Genomic DNA, 14649 nt, shown 5'->3' on the forward strand with positions numbered 1-14649 from the left:
GCTGTTCAGAGTGCCGTCCATAGAGGGAGCAGATATTTTGGACGGCGTCATAGCCGTCCATATGGACGGCGATGCTGTTCAGAGCTAAATCTTTTTTTGCGTTTTGGACGTCCATATGGACGTCCATAGACTGACGGCGATGGCTGCTGATCTTTGCATGGATGGACGGACGGCGATGCTGTTCAGAGTGCCGTCCATAGAGGGAGCAGATATTTTGGACGGCGTCATAGCCGTCCATATGGACGGCGATGCTGTTCAGAGTGCCGTCCATAGAGGGAGCAGATATTTTGGACGGCGATGGATTAGCAGGGACGTCCCTCGTGCCGTCCATAGAGGGAGCAGATATTTTGGACGGCGATGGATTAGCAGGGACGTCCCTCGTGCCGTCCATAGAGGGAGCAGATATTTTGGACGGCGATGGATTAGCAGGGACGTCCCTCGTGCCGTCCATAGAGGGAGCAGATATTTTGGACGGCATCATAGCCGTCCATATGGACGGCGATGCTGTTCAGAGTGCCGTCCATAGAGGGAGCATATATTTTGGACGGCGATGGATTGAATGTTTAGCAGGCTGTTGAGCTAACAGAACTGCCGAAGGCTACCATAGCATGTAGCTAGCTACATTAACTTTGGATGACTCAATCTTTTGTCAAGTTAATTTGTATGAATTGCATGTTAGTGCAATATTTACGCCTTTATTCTGTTTTTTTACATAATCAGCAGTATGATCTCATGACAATATAGACTTGAAAAACAATATGTTATGGTTTGGGTTTGCCTATAGGCTACATTTATTTTAATTATTTCGAGAATTGTTAATAAAGACTCATTTAAAAGGTTAACATTGTGTTATGACCCTATGAAATACATTGCCATTTAGGTCTTTTAAACCGTCAGTTTAAAGTGTTTTATGGGTGGATTTGAAGCCACCAGTCAGTAGCTCCAATCTTGCGCACGAACTTTGCGCACGGAGACAAACGCAAAACAACAAACACTCGCTTGGAGCGGAGACCAATGCAAAACACAATACGATGTGTTGAGCCAAACCAAAGCCGTCAAAGGCTACCATGAATGTAGCTACAGCAACCGTGGATGACTCAATAAGTTTTGTCACGTTATTTTGTATTAATTGCATTTAAGTGAAGGCTATATATTTACGCCTTTATTTTATTTTTAACATACAAAAGTAGGCCAATCAACAATATAATCTCATGACAATACAGACTTGAAAAACAATATGTTATGGTTAGGGTTTGCCTAGATATAGGCTACATATATTTTAATTATTTCGAGAATTGTTAATAAAGACTCAATTAAGATTTTAACATTGTGTTATGACCCTATGAAATACATTGCCCTTTAGGTCTTTTAAGCCGTCAGTTTAAAGTGTTTTATGGGTGGATTTGGAGCCACCAGTCAGTAGCTCCAATGTTGCGCACGAACCACTTTGAGCGGAGACAAATGCAAAACGTAATAGCCTATGGGCCTAACACTCCAAATGTTAACCTTTTAAATGAGTCTTTATTAACAATTCTCGAAATAATTAAAATAAATGTAGCCTATAGGCAAACCCAAACCATAACATATTGTTTTTCAAGTCTATATTGTCATGAGATCATACTGCTGATTATGTAAAAAAAACAGAATAAAGGCGTAAATATTGCACTAACATGCAATTCATACAAATTAACTTGACAAAAGATTGAGTCATCCAAAGTTAATGTAGCTAGCTACATGCTATGGTAGCCTTCGGCAGTTCTGTTAGCTCAACAGCCTGCTAAACATTCAATCCATCGCCGTCCAAAATATATGCTCCCTCTATGGACGGCACTCTGAACAGCATCGCCGTCCATATGGACGGCTATGACGCCGTCCAAAATATCTGCTCCCTCTATGGACGGCACGAGGGACGTCCCTGCTAATCCATCGCCGTCCAAAATATCTGCTCCCTCTATGGACGGCACTCTGAACAGCATCGCCGTCCATATGGACGGCTATGACGCCGTCCAAAATATATGCTCCCTCTATGGACGGCACTCTGAACAGCATCGCCGTCCGTCCATCCATGCAAAGATCAGCAGCCATCGCCGTCAGTCTATGGACGTCCATATGGACGTCCAAAACGCAAAAAAAGATTTAGCTGCCTCTCCCAATTAACGTCCATATCGACAGTGGAGCACATATGACACCTAGTCCGTTGAAGGCTTCTTGTTACCGCTAAAGCGTAGATTGTGGTCCATAAAGTGACCGATCTTGGCTTGTGAACGCAGAACTCTCCGGCAGCGTGTCCTGCGTGAAGCAGGACCATGGACAACGTCGACGGCATGGAGGCGCTCATGCTGGCACAATGACCTACCATACAGTGCTCGTAGTGAACCGCTGACCATCCGTTTTTACATAGGAGGAGGCCCATAGATACTGTGTAGAACTACCATTATATGCTTGCAAAACTTCCGTTGCTCAATTTTATGTACAAAGACCCTCACATTCCCACCTTGTTAAAGTCAGAGGGACACCAGCTTGGACACTATTGGCTGTTTTGTAGGAGTTTAAATCAAACGAGACTTCTGTATCACCAGTTCTTATTTGACATCATTGCTCTCAGAACAATTCGTACACGTATTAGTAACAATAACACTATCAACCCCACGAGGCGCACAAACATGGCTGATGTCAGCAGTCTTGTCCCAGACTGAAGACCCAAAGTAATGAGGAACGTCATTCAGAAGCTTCAAACGATATAAAATCTATGAACTATGATAACATTAAAAAAAATATAATAAATAAATGCTATAAGTGTTAGGCCTCAATAGTTGTTAATCTAGTGAGTGGTGCAACCACAGTTTTAGACATACAACTAGACTGCACAGTATAACCACAACAGATCTAGAGTAAAGACATTGCAGGTAAACAATGGAAGAGGACCCAGCTGTACAGACGAGACACACAGCAGAAGAGCAGATACTCAGCTGACACAGAAATGACAGAACCACATCAGTTTGAGGTTTTATAGCAGCTACAGGTACCTTACACAGGGGACATATTGTGCACACACACACAACTTAAAACATGCACTGCTTGTTCACAGGGGCTCTAGTGGGATGTGTTAAGGTTCTGCTCAGTTAGAATGGGACCTGAGACCTAGGCAGATTTCGAGTTGGCAATTTGGACAATTACTTCCCAGGGGGGCGTGGCCTGTGTCTATAAGGGTGTGGCCTGTGTCTTGCCCTGTGATGTCACCAGCTCCACCAGCGTGCCAGACGCAGGACGGTTCTCTCCACTCGTCCAGCTATAGAACAGTCTGAAAGACAGAGCAGTCATCACTAACACACACACACACACACCCCCACACAGACACATATACAGGTTAGGTCACTTACTCAGCCACGTATTCCAACGGCGTCCAGGAAGTGGTGTCACCCTCTGGCATAAACTTCCTGTTCATGGGCGTGTCCAATGTGATACTGTGGAAGAGCAGGATTTGTCAATTAGGTGCTTTCTAGTCTGTCATGAGTGTGTATGATTTGATGGAGTCTGAGACAGACAGGCAGAAAAAGGCAGCCAGACAGACAGAGACACACAGACAGACAGACAGACAGACAGGGACAAACAGACAGACAGAAAGATAGACCAGACAGACAGACAGACAGACCAGACAAGACAGAGACACAGACAGACAGATAGACCAGACAGACAGACTCACGGCAGTATAGCGACAGCAGTTGCTCCAGTAGGCAGACCACTGTTGGCTCCTGCTAGAGACTGACACAGCTGGTGGACTGCTGCCTTCGCCATGCCATAACCCAGCATACCTGGAGACACAGCAATGGTAGTGCTGCAACAGTACTATCTTACTGTAGAAGTACTGTGTAGTAATACATGATTACAGTAACAGCAATACTATGGTACTGTAGTAGTTTTACTTTTACATAATGGAATACTGTAGCAATACATTACCATCACTGTAAGAGTAATACTGTGGTACTGTGCAGTAGTCCTGAGGAATATACCATTACTGTAAGACTAATACTGTACTGGAGTAGAAATAGTACTGTAATGGCATTACTGTGGTAGTGTAGTACAGTAATAGTACTTTAATACTGTAGTAATACTACTGTAATAGTACCATGGTACTCATATTTTTAAAGTACTGTAGTCACACTGAACATTAGGGGTTTGTGTGTGTGCCTGGGTGTATATGCGTGTGTAACTGGGTGTGAGTGGGTGTGTAACTGGGTCTGAGTGGGTGTGTACCTGGGGATCCAGTCAGACCGGCCTTGGCCCCCGCCAAAGTGAGCAGCCCCCCCTCCTTCAGGTGTTTGGTTGCTAGGTGACTGGAGATGGTTGAGGTCCACACACTCTGTTTCCACATCAAGTCACTGTTCTTAAAAAGAGCTGGATGGATGAGGTGAGACGGAAGAGGAAAAGTGGAGAGAAGAGAGGGGGGAGGCACAGAGAGAGAGAGAGAGAGAGAGAGAGAGAGAGAGAGAGAGAGAGAGAGAGAGAGAGTGAGAGAGAGAGACGGGTTACTGAGAAATAAGTTGAAGTCTTCATTTAGAGAGGGAAGGAGATGGGGTCTGTAAGTTGACCTCTTACCTTTAGCCTTGGCACTTCCTCCTGCCCAGCCTCCTGCCACACACAGAATGGCATCCACCTTCTGTTCCCCTAGTAACGAAGACACATCTGCTGTCACCTAGGCAATGAAACACATCCATAATCAGTATCAACTTACCAGTTCTGGTACATGCAAGTCAATGGTGGCCTGAGTCGTTGTAATTTTGTATTAATGGACTAAATAGATTGGAATTAAATGGAAAGGTAAATTATACATGTCTCTCAAAAACATACCGACTCACCTGGTCAGCCTGTCCGGTGAAGGAGTCGTTAACTGTGACCAGTACGTTGGCGTTCGCATCATCGTTGGCACCTATATCAACGCTCGCGACCCACTGTCCAAAAAAATGAAAGTTTGTATCAGCACAGCACGTGATAATTGTCAACGCCGTGAGTTGTCTTCTGAACTGAACCTGGTGACCTATCGAAAACTGTGACCAAGGGTCGCTGTTTTAATGACTTGCCAATGTTAGGGCTCGAAAATGTACGGACCATTATGGCAAGCCATTAAACAGCGACCCCTGGTCACAGTTTTTCGAAAGGTCACTGATTTCGGTACAACACCGGTTCAGTTCAGAAAACAACTCATGCTTGGTAACATTTAGCCGTAACTAGTAGAGCAGTTATTTACTGTGGGCTACTTAACAATTGCAACTTAGACAGGGTTGCAGAAAGTTAAGTAGGCTACATAACTAGCTGCGGACTGTCTAACTAGATTTAAGTTAGATTACAAGGCAGCTACACACCCACCCAGCTCTTAGACTTGAAGTACTGTACGTATGCAGACCCCAGAGCGCCTTTTCCGCCGTACACAATGACTCTGCGTGCTTCAGCCATACTCTCGATGCGTCCTGTACTCTACTTTCGTTAACTGTTTACTTTAAGGACACCGCTATACGGTGAATAAACTAGCCTTACATTCAAACTGCACAGTGTTCACTCATTCTGGGGTTAAGGTTTAACCGGAAGTCTTTAATGTTACTCCGAAACCTTCTTCCGACCAATAGTTACAGTGGGCGTTGCTTTGTGGTGTTCCTTAGTTCATATCCCAGCGCAGCCCGTTAAGGTGGGCGGCAACTACGCCAGTGGTGTGCTGTCGTGTTTGCGTGGTATAAACTGGTGTCTGGCCCACATGAACTGCATTTAAATGATCAACAACGATTATTTTTAAGACAGTCTGAGTGGGTTTCGTCTGTCATACGAGCGCAGCGCGCAACTAACCTCAGAAAAACACAACATCGATTTAAATCACCCCGCAGACATACCCCAAAACAGGATTTCTGTCCCTGTTTCGGAAGCTCCGCCGGTTGGAGTGTAAATCGAAGGTATATCGTATTGCCACTCTGATTGGGTAGGAATCCAAAAACCATTTCCCTGTACACAACCGAGGTGACGTTGCAGACAACACGTCTTCCGCACACAATCCAGGTACAGCACTGTGGAAGAACAGATCCAGAGCTCTTGAACGCGGCTGTTTTAAAGAAAATGAGTGAAAGTGCCGTTGACACAAAGACGCTGTGCCTTTTCGATGTAGACGGTACGCTCACCGCTGCACGCCAGGTAATTAAAACTGACAAGAGAAAAGGAGACAAACAATCATTAGGCTAGAATGTAAACATATGCTAATTAAGTATCCTCTGTAAATTAAATTAATTTAATAAGTCTTTACTAAGCAGCATTACTCGTTGGCTTGGACAAGCCTTGCAATACGGCCACTGGAGCAGAATATTCCTGTTGAAGTTGGGTGCCAGCTAACTGACTTTCGATACACTGTGTCATAGGGCAGACATAGAGACTTGTGTGATTTGACTCTGTTTCTGTCTGGTCCCAGCGCGTGACACCGAAGATGTACGAGTTCCTTCAGCGGCTTCGGGGGCGCGTACGTGTCGGTGTGGTGGGGGGCTCCGACCTCGACAAGATCCGGGAGCAACTAGGGGAGGACGGTAAGCGTGTGACTGGTGTAACTGATCCCTATAAGCCAGGATGACCTTTCTGCAGCCTGTATGTGTGAGAGACTGTCACACAGACAGACATAGACCATACAGACAGATAATCCCTCTTAAAAAAAGACCGCCAAGATCTGGTGTCAACAAGGGGAATCTACTGAAGGTTTACTGTGTCTGTACGTTGTGTGTATTTGTGTCCAGTTGTACAGAAGGCAGACTATGTGTTTGCTGAGAATGGACTTGTGGCCTATAAGAATGGACAACTTCTGGCAGTGCAGGTAAGACTGTCTCTTATTGGCTAGTTTGCCAACCATGTCCTCTGTGTGACTTCCTTATCTCAGATCCCTGGCCTGTGATTGGTCTGTTTTAGAGCATTCAGGCGCACATGGGGGAGGAACTTCTTCAAGACTTCATCAACTTCTGCCTCAACTACATGGCCAAGATCAAGTTGCCCAGAAAAAGGTACACCCACGCACACATACGCACTTCTGCCTCACCCACATGATCGAGATGCCCTGGAAGAGGTACACACACGGCTGACTGGTCCTCTGTCCCAGGGGAACGTTTATAGAGTTCCGTAATGGAATGCTGAACGTGTGTCCTGTTGGTCGGAGCTGCTCTCAGGAGGAGAGGATAGAATTCTACGAACTGGACAAGGTCAGCGTCTTTAACTCCTTCTGTACCCCTACCTTTATACATCTCTCTCTCTCTCTTTTTCTCCTCCTCTTCTTGTTTCTCTCTCTCTCTCCTCCTCTTCTTGTTTCTCTCTCTCTCCTGCTCTTCTTGTTTGTCTCTCTCTTCCTGTCTAGCTTTTTCTCACTCTATAAAAAAGCTGCTGTTGATGTTTCAGTCCACTAGATGGCACTGCAGGACAGTCCTCACACATTCCAGCACCTTCTTTGTTCTTTTTTATAGAAAGAACGAATCCGAGACAAGTTTGTCTCAGTCCTGCGAGAAGAGTTCAAAGGCAAAGGCCTGGCATTCTCTATAGGTATGACCTTTGACCCAAGGCCTGGCCTTTCTCTACAGATCTGACCCCTGAGCCTTACACTGACATGCACCCTCTCCTGCCTTCCTGTGTGTGTGCAGGGGGTCAGATCAGCTTTGATGTGTTTCCTGAGGGATGGGACAAGCGCTACTGTCTGGGTCTGCTCGACAGTGATGGATACTCCACCATACACTTCTTTGGAGACAAAACCAACCCTGTGAGTAACACCTAACGCCAGACTGGCTTCTACCAGTGTCTTTGGGCCTGTACCTGCTCTTTGCTGTGCTTCACTGTAACACAAGTCATGCTATATCTGCTTTACGTGTGTGTGTGTTAGGGGGGAAATGACTACGAGATTTATGCCGACCCTCGAACCATCGGCCATGAAGTGAGCAGTCCGGAGGATACGCAACGCATCTGTGAGCAACTGTTCTTCTCCTGAGAGGAGGAGGAAAGGGGTCAGGGGTTAGGGTCAGGGAGGGATGAGTGAACCGTGAGCCATGACATCATCACACCTGTATATAATCACCAGGATGCAAATCAGCTGTTTATGAATAAAGAACTGAACCGTTCAGCTTCCAATTCGCTTTAATGTCTCTTTGTTACATACACACACACAATCTCTCTCTCACACACACTGTCTCTCACACATACACACACATACACACACACCATGCCTGCAGCTAATAACTCCCCACAGTCTGTAACAGAATGTCAGTCTCAGAGTTGGAGCTGCACTAGACATGCAGTACTGCAGAACATCCTCTTCTTTTCCTCTCTTCTTCTTCTTCTATCTCTTCTCTGCCTCCTCCATAGTAGAGCCTGGACCACACATGGGGAGTGCACTCCTCTTTCTCCTCTTCTTCTTCTCCTCTACATGAAGGCCTGGGTCTCACGGGGAGAGTGTCCTCTTGCTCTACAGGAAAGCCTGAGCCACACAGGGGGTGTGTGTTCCGGCCACAGCAGCTAGCAGAGCAACGTCCTCACACTCAATCCTGCCAAAACACACAAAATCAATCATTTATACATCTTCTCTATTGCCAAACACAGGTCTACAGCCAGATCTTCAGTACTGAATGTGTGTGTGTGCCTACCCCAGGTGTGTAGCCAGGTCTTTGGTACTGCAGCGGGTGTGATCTCTCAGGTAGACTGCCAGCAGTCTGCTTCTCAGGTACAGCTCCTGGAGACAGTCCTCCAGGTGTCTCACACACTGCAGAATACACACACACACACACATGAAACACTGTGTGTGTGCCCAGCTTGTACCACTACACTAGCGTGTGCCTACATTGCCTTTGTGGCCCCAGTCCTAGCTGTTACAGATGTGTGTTCTTACATATTGTGGCCCCAGCCCCAGCTTGAACAGGTGTGTGGTGGAGAGCAGCAGGGTGGAGACCAGAGAGGAGGGGGCCACCTCGGGCCCCAGCCCCCTCCTCTGACTGCTGGCCACCTGGACACACACACGCTCCACATCCGCCAGCACACACACCGCCTCAGCCATGGGTTCGTCAAGCACGGGGTACTACACACAAAAACATACCTGTTATAAACCTGTTAAACACTGTTTATGTAGCTTGTATACATGTACACAAACCACACTATTCAAACACATACATTTGTATACCGGGGGACACTGACAGTCTACAGAGTGAGACGAGAAACAGAAGTTGGGAGGTGGGGCTGAGTGATGATGTCACTCACCAGAACTGCATGCTCCAAATCTCCCATGATGCTTTGCAGCAGGTGCTGGTGAGCCATGGTGCCATGGAGAGCAAAGTCTGCCAGGTAGTCGGGGCTGAACTCTCCCAGCAACGAACGACCCAGGTCACTCACACACACCCCATGCACTGCCTCAAACCTAATACACACACACAGGTATGTAAGAAGGCAACACACACATTGTGTTTTCTTGAGTGAATGCAGCTGTTACTGTTACCTGGGCAAGGGCAGCTCCAGCTCTGGTGCTGTGTTCGGTTGTCTTGAGAACAAACAGCCGATGTTGTCATCGTCACTGGATTGACCCTCCCCCACCTCCTCTCCTTCCCCCTTTCTGACACCTTCTCCTCCCCCGCCCTCCTCTCTTACTTTGGCTCTTCCCTCTGCTCCTCCTCCCCCATCCTCTCCACCCCACATTCTGTGTCCCTCCTCCTCTCCTCCGCCTACTCCTCCTCCTTCCAGACCCAGACCCTCCAGCTCCCATGTGGGCACATCCTCACTACCCCCGTCTACCCTCTCCTGTGTGTGTGATGGGTGTGTATGAGGAGAGTTTGTGTGTGAGGTGTGTGTTGGAGGAGTGTGTAAGGGGTGTGTGTGAGCGGCGTGTGGTTGTGTGTGAGGGATGTGTGAGGGGTGGGTTTGCGGGGTATCTGTGGGGTGTGTGTGAGGTGAAGGTTGTGCGTGAGGAGAGTCTGTGTGTGTGGGGGGGGTGTGAGGTGAGGGGTGGGGTTGAGGAGTGTGCGTAGGAATGTGTTCCTCCAGGGGAGAGCAACGGATGAAGTAGGAGAGGACGTAGAGGAGGCGCTGGACCTGATCCCTCCTCCTGCCCAACACCACCGTCCGACACACTCTCAGGGGACTGCCCAGAGCTCCATACAGGTCACCTGAATACACACACACACACACACACACACACACTGTTAGGACTGCCCTCTCTTCTGAATACGTCACCTCCGGTACACACACACATATACACACACAAAGTTTAGTTGTAGTTTGGGGGGGTGTCAGAGAGGATGAAACTTCTCACCAAGCTGAGCCCACAGGGGGTTGTAGGGGTGGGACTTGCCCAGCATGTGCACTGATTGGCTGGTGTGTTTCTCACAAAGGCCTGTGATTGGTGGCTGGTTGCTGGGGGTTACCGTTGGGACCCAAGCCAGGTGATGAGTCAGTACGGCCGTGAGGAGAGACGAGAGGAAACTGACAGACAAACACATACATACACAATCACACACACACAAGTCGTGACATACCCCTAGGCTCATGCCTTTGCAACAGTGTATAATTAGAACATAACAGAACAAATGTATATATTGTTGTTATGGTGTGTTATTAGACAATGTGGTATTAAATAACTTGGTTATTATGTATTATAGTCCACAGTAATAATATGTTATTATACTTCAACAGTAATACAGGCCATAGTAGTACTACAGTGATATGGTACATAGTTTAGGGCTAATCTTACCAGCCTTATATACAATAGTATAGCACAGCACAGCATAGCATAGCATAGCATAGCATAGCATGGCATGGCATAGCATAGCATAGCATAGCATAGCATAGCATAGCATTACATAGCATAGCATTGTCTCACTTGCTCCGGGTGTCCATCAGTGCACTCAGCTCCTGAAGGAAGCGCTGACACAGACGGTCTCGCTCAGCATTCTGGGATACCATAGTCAACCACACTGGCTCCAAGATTCTCGGGGCCATGAAGAGGTTCCAGAGTGCTGTCCTACACATACTCACACAAACACACACATTAAATGCTCTGAATCTGTTGCTGTAACATCTGACCTTGCAGACTATCAGAACCTGTGATTACCATGACGATGCCCTCTGACCTGAACTCTGCCAGCGCGTCCATGACCCTGCTGACGTACAGCTGCTGCCTCTGGGTCGACTCATTCACTTGGCGACACAGCAACATGGCCTGGACACACACACAAACAAACATACATATAAGCAGACTAGAAAAACAGAAGAAAGTACAAAACACACACCTAACATGCATCTTATATATTTAACAGCAAATTTAAACACACACAACCACAGCGTTACACACCCTCTCAACTGCCATCTTGAGTTTGTTCAGGTGAGCCTCAATGAGGGGGAAGTGGGAGAAGAAGAAGTCAATGAAGGAGTGTGTGTCGTCCTGTGTTCCAGAAGGTGAGGACTGGGTGTCTTCTGGCAGAGTGATGATGATGCTCAGAGCAATCTTCCTCCTCCGTGCCATGACAGGACCAGAGCTGCAACTCTCGTCTGATTGGCTGAACCTTTCCTCACTGCTCCTGGTACACAGGGGATAGGTCAACTAGTGCCCTTTATCCAGCTGCACGTAAAGTATTAACCACCCTGAGAACAACACCTCAAGAACACTGTAAACTACAATGCAACACACCACACTGTAAACTACAGTGCAACAAACTACACAGTAAACTCCATGGCAACAAACTACACATTAAACAACACTGCAACATACTACATTGTGAACCTTAATGCCACAAAGTACGTTGTGAACTACACTACAACCAACTACATCGTACTACAGCCTGCACACTGCTGTGTGACCACAGAACTCATTCCGTTACCGAGGAGTGTGGTACTCCAGGCTGGTGTTGAAGCTGCGTTGAAGGCGTCTCTGATAGGATGAGCTGGAGGAAGGGATGGAGCCAGGCGAGGCGAAGGGTGTGGCCAGTGATGCTGAGAGTCAAGAAAGGTTTAACGTTAAGGGTCATTATGGGTGACTGTGACAAAGGTGCACTTCGCTGCAACTGTGGTGACAGTAACCTTGACTACTGTGTAGGAGGGGGTACCTGAGCGAGCTATGCCACTGTCTCCATCTTCACAGAACACTCGTCCAGGCATGTCCATTGGAGTGCTGTGGGCTGGCACACACACAGACACACACTCACATTTTATACCTTATACCATACCCTCTATTTTACTACATGCAGTATCACAAGCAAAAATCCTATGTGTGGCCAAATCTGTTATTGCACTGCCATTGTGTGTGTGTCTGTGTGTGTCTGTGGTCCATACAGTACCTACACTACCACTGCTCCCGATGCTGTGGCCAGGACAGTCTTGGGAGGCAAATTCAAAACTATCATGTAACCTAGACACACACACACACACACTGTTAAAAGAGACTCACACACACCTGGACACTCACACTGTTGGAAGACACACAAATACCCGGACACACTCACACAATTTGAGGACGTACACTTTTAGAAGATATGCGCTCCCACCCCTCCCCCCCCCCCCCCCCCCCACCTCCACACACACACACACTGTCAGAAGAGATACATTTATATTAGTAACTGATTGAGAGATATATTTTTCTTACGTGTTTGTGCTTCCCATGGAGCTGCCAACTCGAGCAGAGAAAACTTTACTGACCATCAGCTGAGGAGGAGATCTGTTGGGACAGACAGTGATGTCACCACACACTGGAACTCACCATGGTAACAGGAGCAACTGTTTCTCACCTTATGTGATGGATCTTGAGGGTAGAGCCCTTGTAACTCATGGCAACTGATCCGAACATCATCTCCCCAAACATGTTGACATCTGACGATGGTCGGGTGTACTAGAACACACACACACACACACACACACACACACACACACACACACACACACTGCTATCACCGTTTCTCAAAGCTGTGTGGATCTTTTAAAATGTGTGTGTTTGTGTGTGTTTGTGTGTGTGTGTGTACCTGGTAGCTGGGTGAGGGCTCTCTTTGTTTGTGACTCTGGGTGCTGATTCCAGGACTCTTCTGGCAACGTGTGGGAGACACTGCTTCCTCTCCACCAGCCTCCACACACACACACACACGCAGTTTTAAACTCTGACCTGCTTTGGCCTCTTTATGCTGCAGCATCATGAGACCACGGGATTACAACATGTGACAAAAGCTTTCGTAACGCACACACACACATGCACAGACGCACAAACACACACCCACCTGTTTCTTGATGGTGGAGGAGTCGAACAGGACCTGTCTGCCTCGACGCTCACAGTCCTGAAACAGCAGCAGCCTAATCTGACTCAGATCCAAATCCCCCGACACCCAGCTGGGGGAGAGAAGAAGACAGCAGGAGAGGAGGACAGGAGAGGACAGGAGGACAGGAGAGGAGGACAGGAGATGAGAGGAGAGGAGGACCGGGGGACAGGAGAGGACAGGAGGACAGGAGAGGAGGACAGGAGATGAGAGGAGAGGAGGACCGGGGGACAGGAGAGGACAGGAGGACAGGAGAGGAGGACAGGAGACGAGAGGAGAGGAGGACCGGGGGACAGGAGAGGACAGGAGGAGAGGAGGAGAGGACAGGAGGACAGGAGAGGACAGGAGACGAGAGGAGAGGAGGAGAGGATAGGAAGACAGGAGAGGACAGGACAGAAGGAGAGGACAGGACAGAAGGAGAGGACAGGAGGAGAGGACAGGAAGAGAGGACAGGAGAGGAGAGGAGGACAGGAGAAGAGCAAGAGGAGGAGAGGACAGGAGGAGAGGAGGACAGGAGAGGACAGGGGGAGAGGAGAGCAAGAGGACAGGAGGAGGAGAGAGAGGAGGAGAGAACACAGGTGAGGAAAGACAAGAGGAGAGAGGAGGAGATGGGAGGGGAGAGGGGAGGATAGACAGAGAGGAAAAGGAGACAAGAAGCGGTGAGGGGGGGAAAGGAGGAGAGGAAGCGAGGTTAGGAAAAGAGAACAAGAAGAGAGGTTAGGAAAATAGAAGGGAGGATGGTTGAAAGCAGGAATGTTCCATTAAACATGGCTGAGAGTCAGCAGACAGAAATACAGCCTACCTGCTCTCCATGCTGGTCTCCATGATGGTCCAGGCCAGGGGCTGCTGCCAGGGTTTGTGTCCCAGTCTCAGGGGCCCTCAGCGGGCTACTGCCCCAGCCTGCCCCCCCTCTCTACACACATCCTGGAGCACAAGACTGTCAGATGACCGACTGAGACTGGCTGCGGCTGCACACTGCCGTTGCGTGTGTGTATGTGTGTGTGAGAGAGATCAGGGGGAGGGCAAGGGAAATACACCGCGTGGTCTGTTTCCCATACTGTAAACAAACACACACTTTCAGTGAAGCACCCCTCTAACACACACACACTCACCGCTGCATTTCCATCTTCAGGGGTGTGTCTGATTATAGGTATCTGTGTCCCCCCCCCCCAAATTGTTTCTAGGATTGCCAGGTGTCTAGCAAGGTCTTGCCATTTCTCTCAGGGCAGGGCAGGGTTCCATTGGTAAAAACACAGACACACACAGTCGCCATGCCCCCACCCTTGACCCGGCCTGGACAACCCTCTCTTTATCCTCTCACAGGCACTGCTGTGTGTGTGTGTGTGTGTGTGTGTGTGTGTGTGTGTGTGTG

The 14649-nt window shown here is 48.1% G+C and overlaps 3 protein-coding genes across 4 annotated transcripts; 1 reads left to right on the forward strand and 2 right to left on the reverse strand.

The window, feature by feature from the left end:
- Positions 1-2994: 2994 nt before the first annotated feature.
- On the reverse strand, positions 2995-5984 carry LOC124484266 (dihydropteridine reductase-like). 2 transcript variants are annotated; one of them, XM_047045122.1, is made up of 7 exons: positions 5880-5984; positions 4857-4949; positions 4597-4693; positions 4255-4395; positions 3704-3812; positions 3381-3464; positions 2995-3301 (listed from the first exon to the last, which is right to left on the reverse strand). In XM_047045122.1, the coding sequence occupies exons 1-7, from the start codon at positions 5982-5984 to the stop codon at positions 3202-3204; spliced, it is 729 nt and encodes a 242-aa protein (XP_046901078.1). In that variant the 3' UTR covers positions 2995-3201. The 2 variants fall into 2 exon arrangements, with proteins under 2 accessions (XP_046901078.1, XP_046901079.1); XM_047045123.1 differs by lacking the exon at positions 5880-5984 and adding an exon at positions 5365-5600.
- Positions 5985-6037: 53 nt separating this feature from the next.
- On the forward strand, positions 6038-8130 carry pmm2 (phosphomannomutase 2). Its single transcript, XM_047045121.1, has 8 exons — positions 6038-6174; positions 6446-6557; positions 6762-6838; positions 6931-7022; positions 7118-7217; positions 7476-7551; positions 7650-7765; positions 7886-8130. Exons 1-8 carry the CDS (start codon positions 6100-6102, stop codon positions 7988-7990), a joined length of 753 nt encoding a protein of 250 aa, XP_046901077.1. The 5' UTR covers positions 6038-6099; the 3' UTR covers positions 7991-8130.
- On the reverse strand, positions 8121-14560 carry fnip2 (folliculin interacting protein 2). Its single transcript, XM_047045214.1, is given in 17 exon segments — positions 8121-8543; positions 8643-8758; positions 8885-9070; positions 9250-9406; positions 9485-9640; positions 9908-10148; positions 10295-10464; positions 10862-11002; positions 11112-11200; positions 11333-11558; positions 11859-11970; positions 12084-12385; positions 12620-12691; positions 12762-12862; positions 12993-13091; positions 13242-13350; positions 14080-14560. Coding segments are annotated over 17 exon segments (2379 nt in total). The 5' UTR covers positions 14103-14560; the 3' UTR covers positions 8121-8464.
- Between the last annotated feature and the right edge of the window lie 89 nt (positions 14561-14649).

The sequence above is a fragment of the Hypomesus transpacificus genome, chromosome 22 (genome assembly GCF_021917145.1).
Source record: "Hypomesus transpacificus isolate Combined female chromosome 22, fHypTra1, whole genome shotgun sequence".
NCBI lineage: Eukaryota > Metazoa > Chordata > Actinopteri > Osmeriformes > Osmeridae > Hypomesus > Hypomesus transpacificus.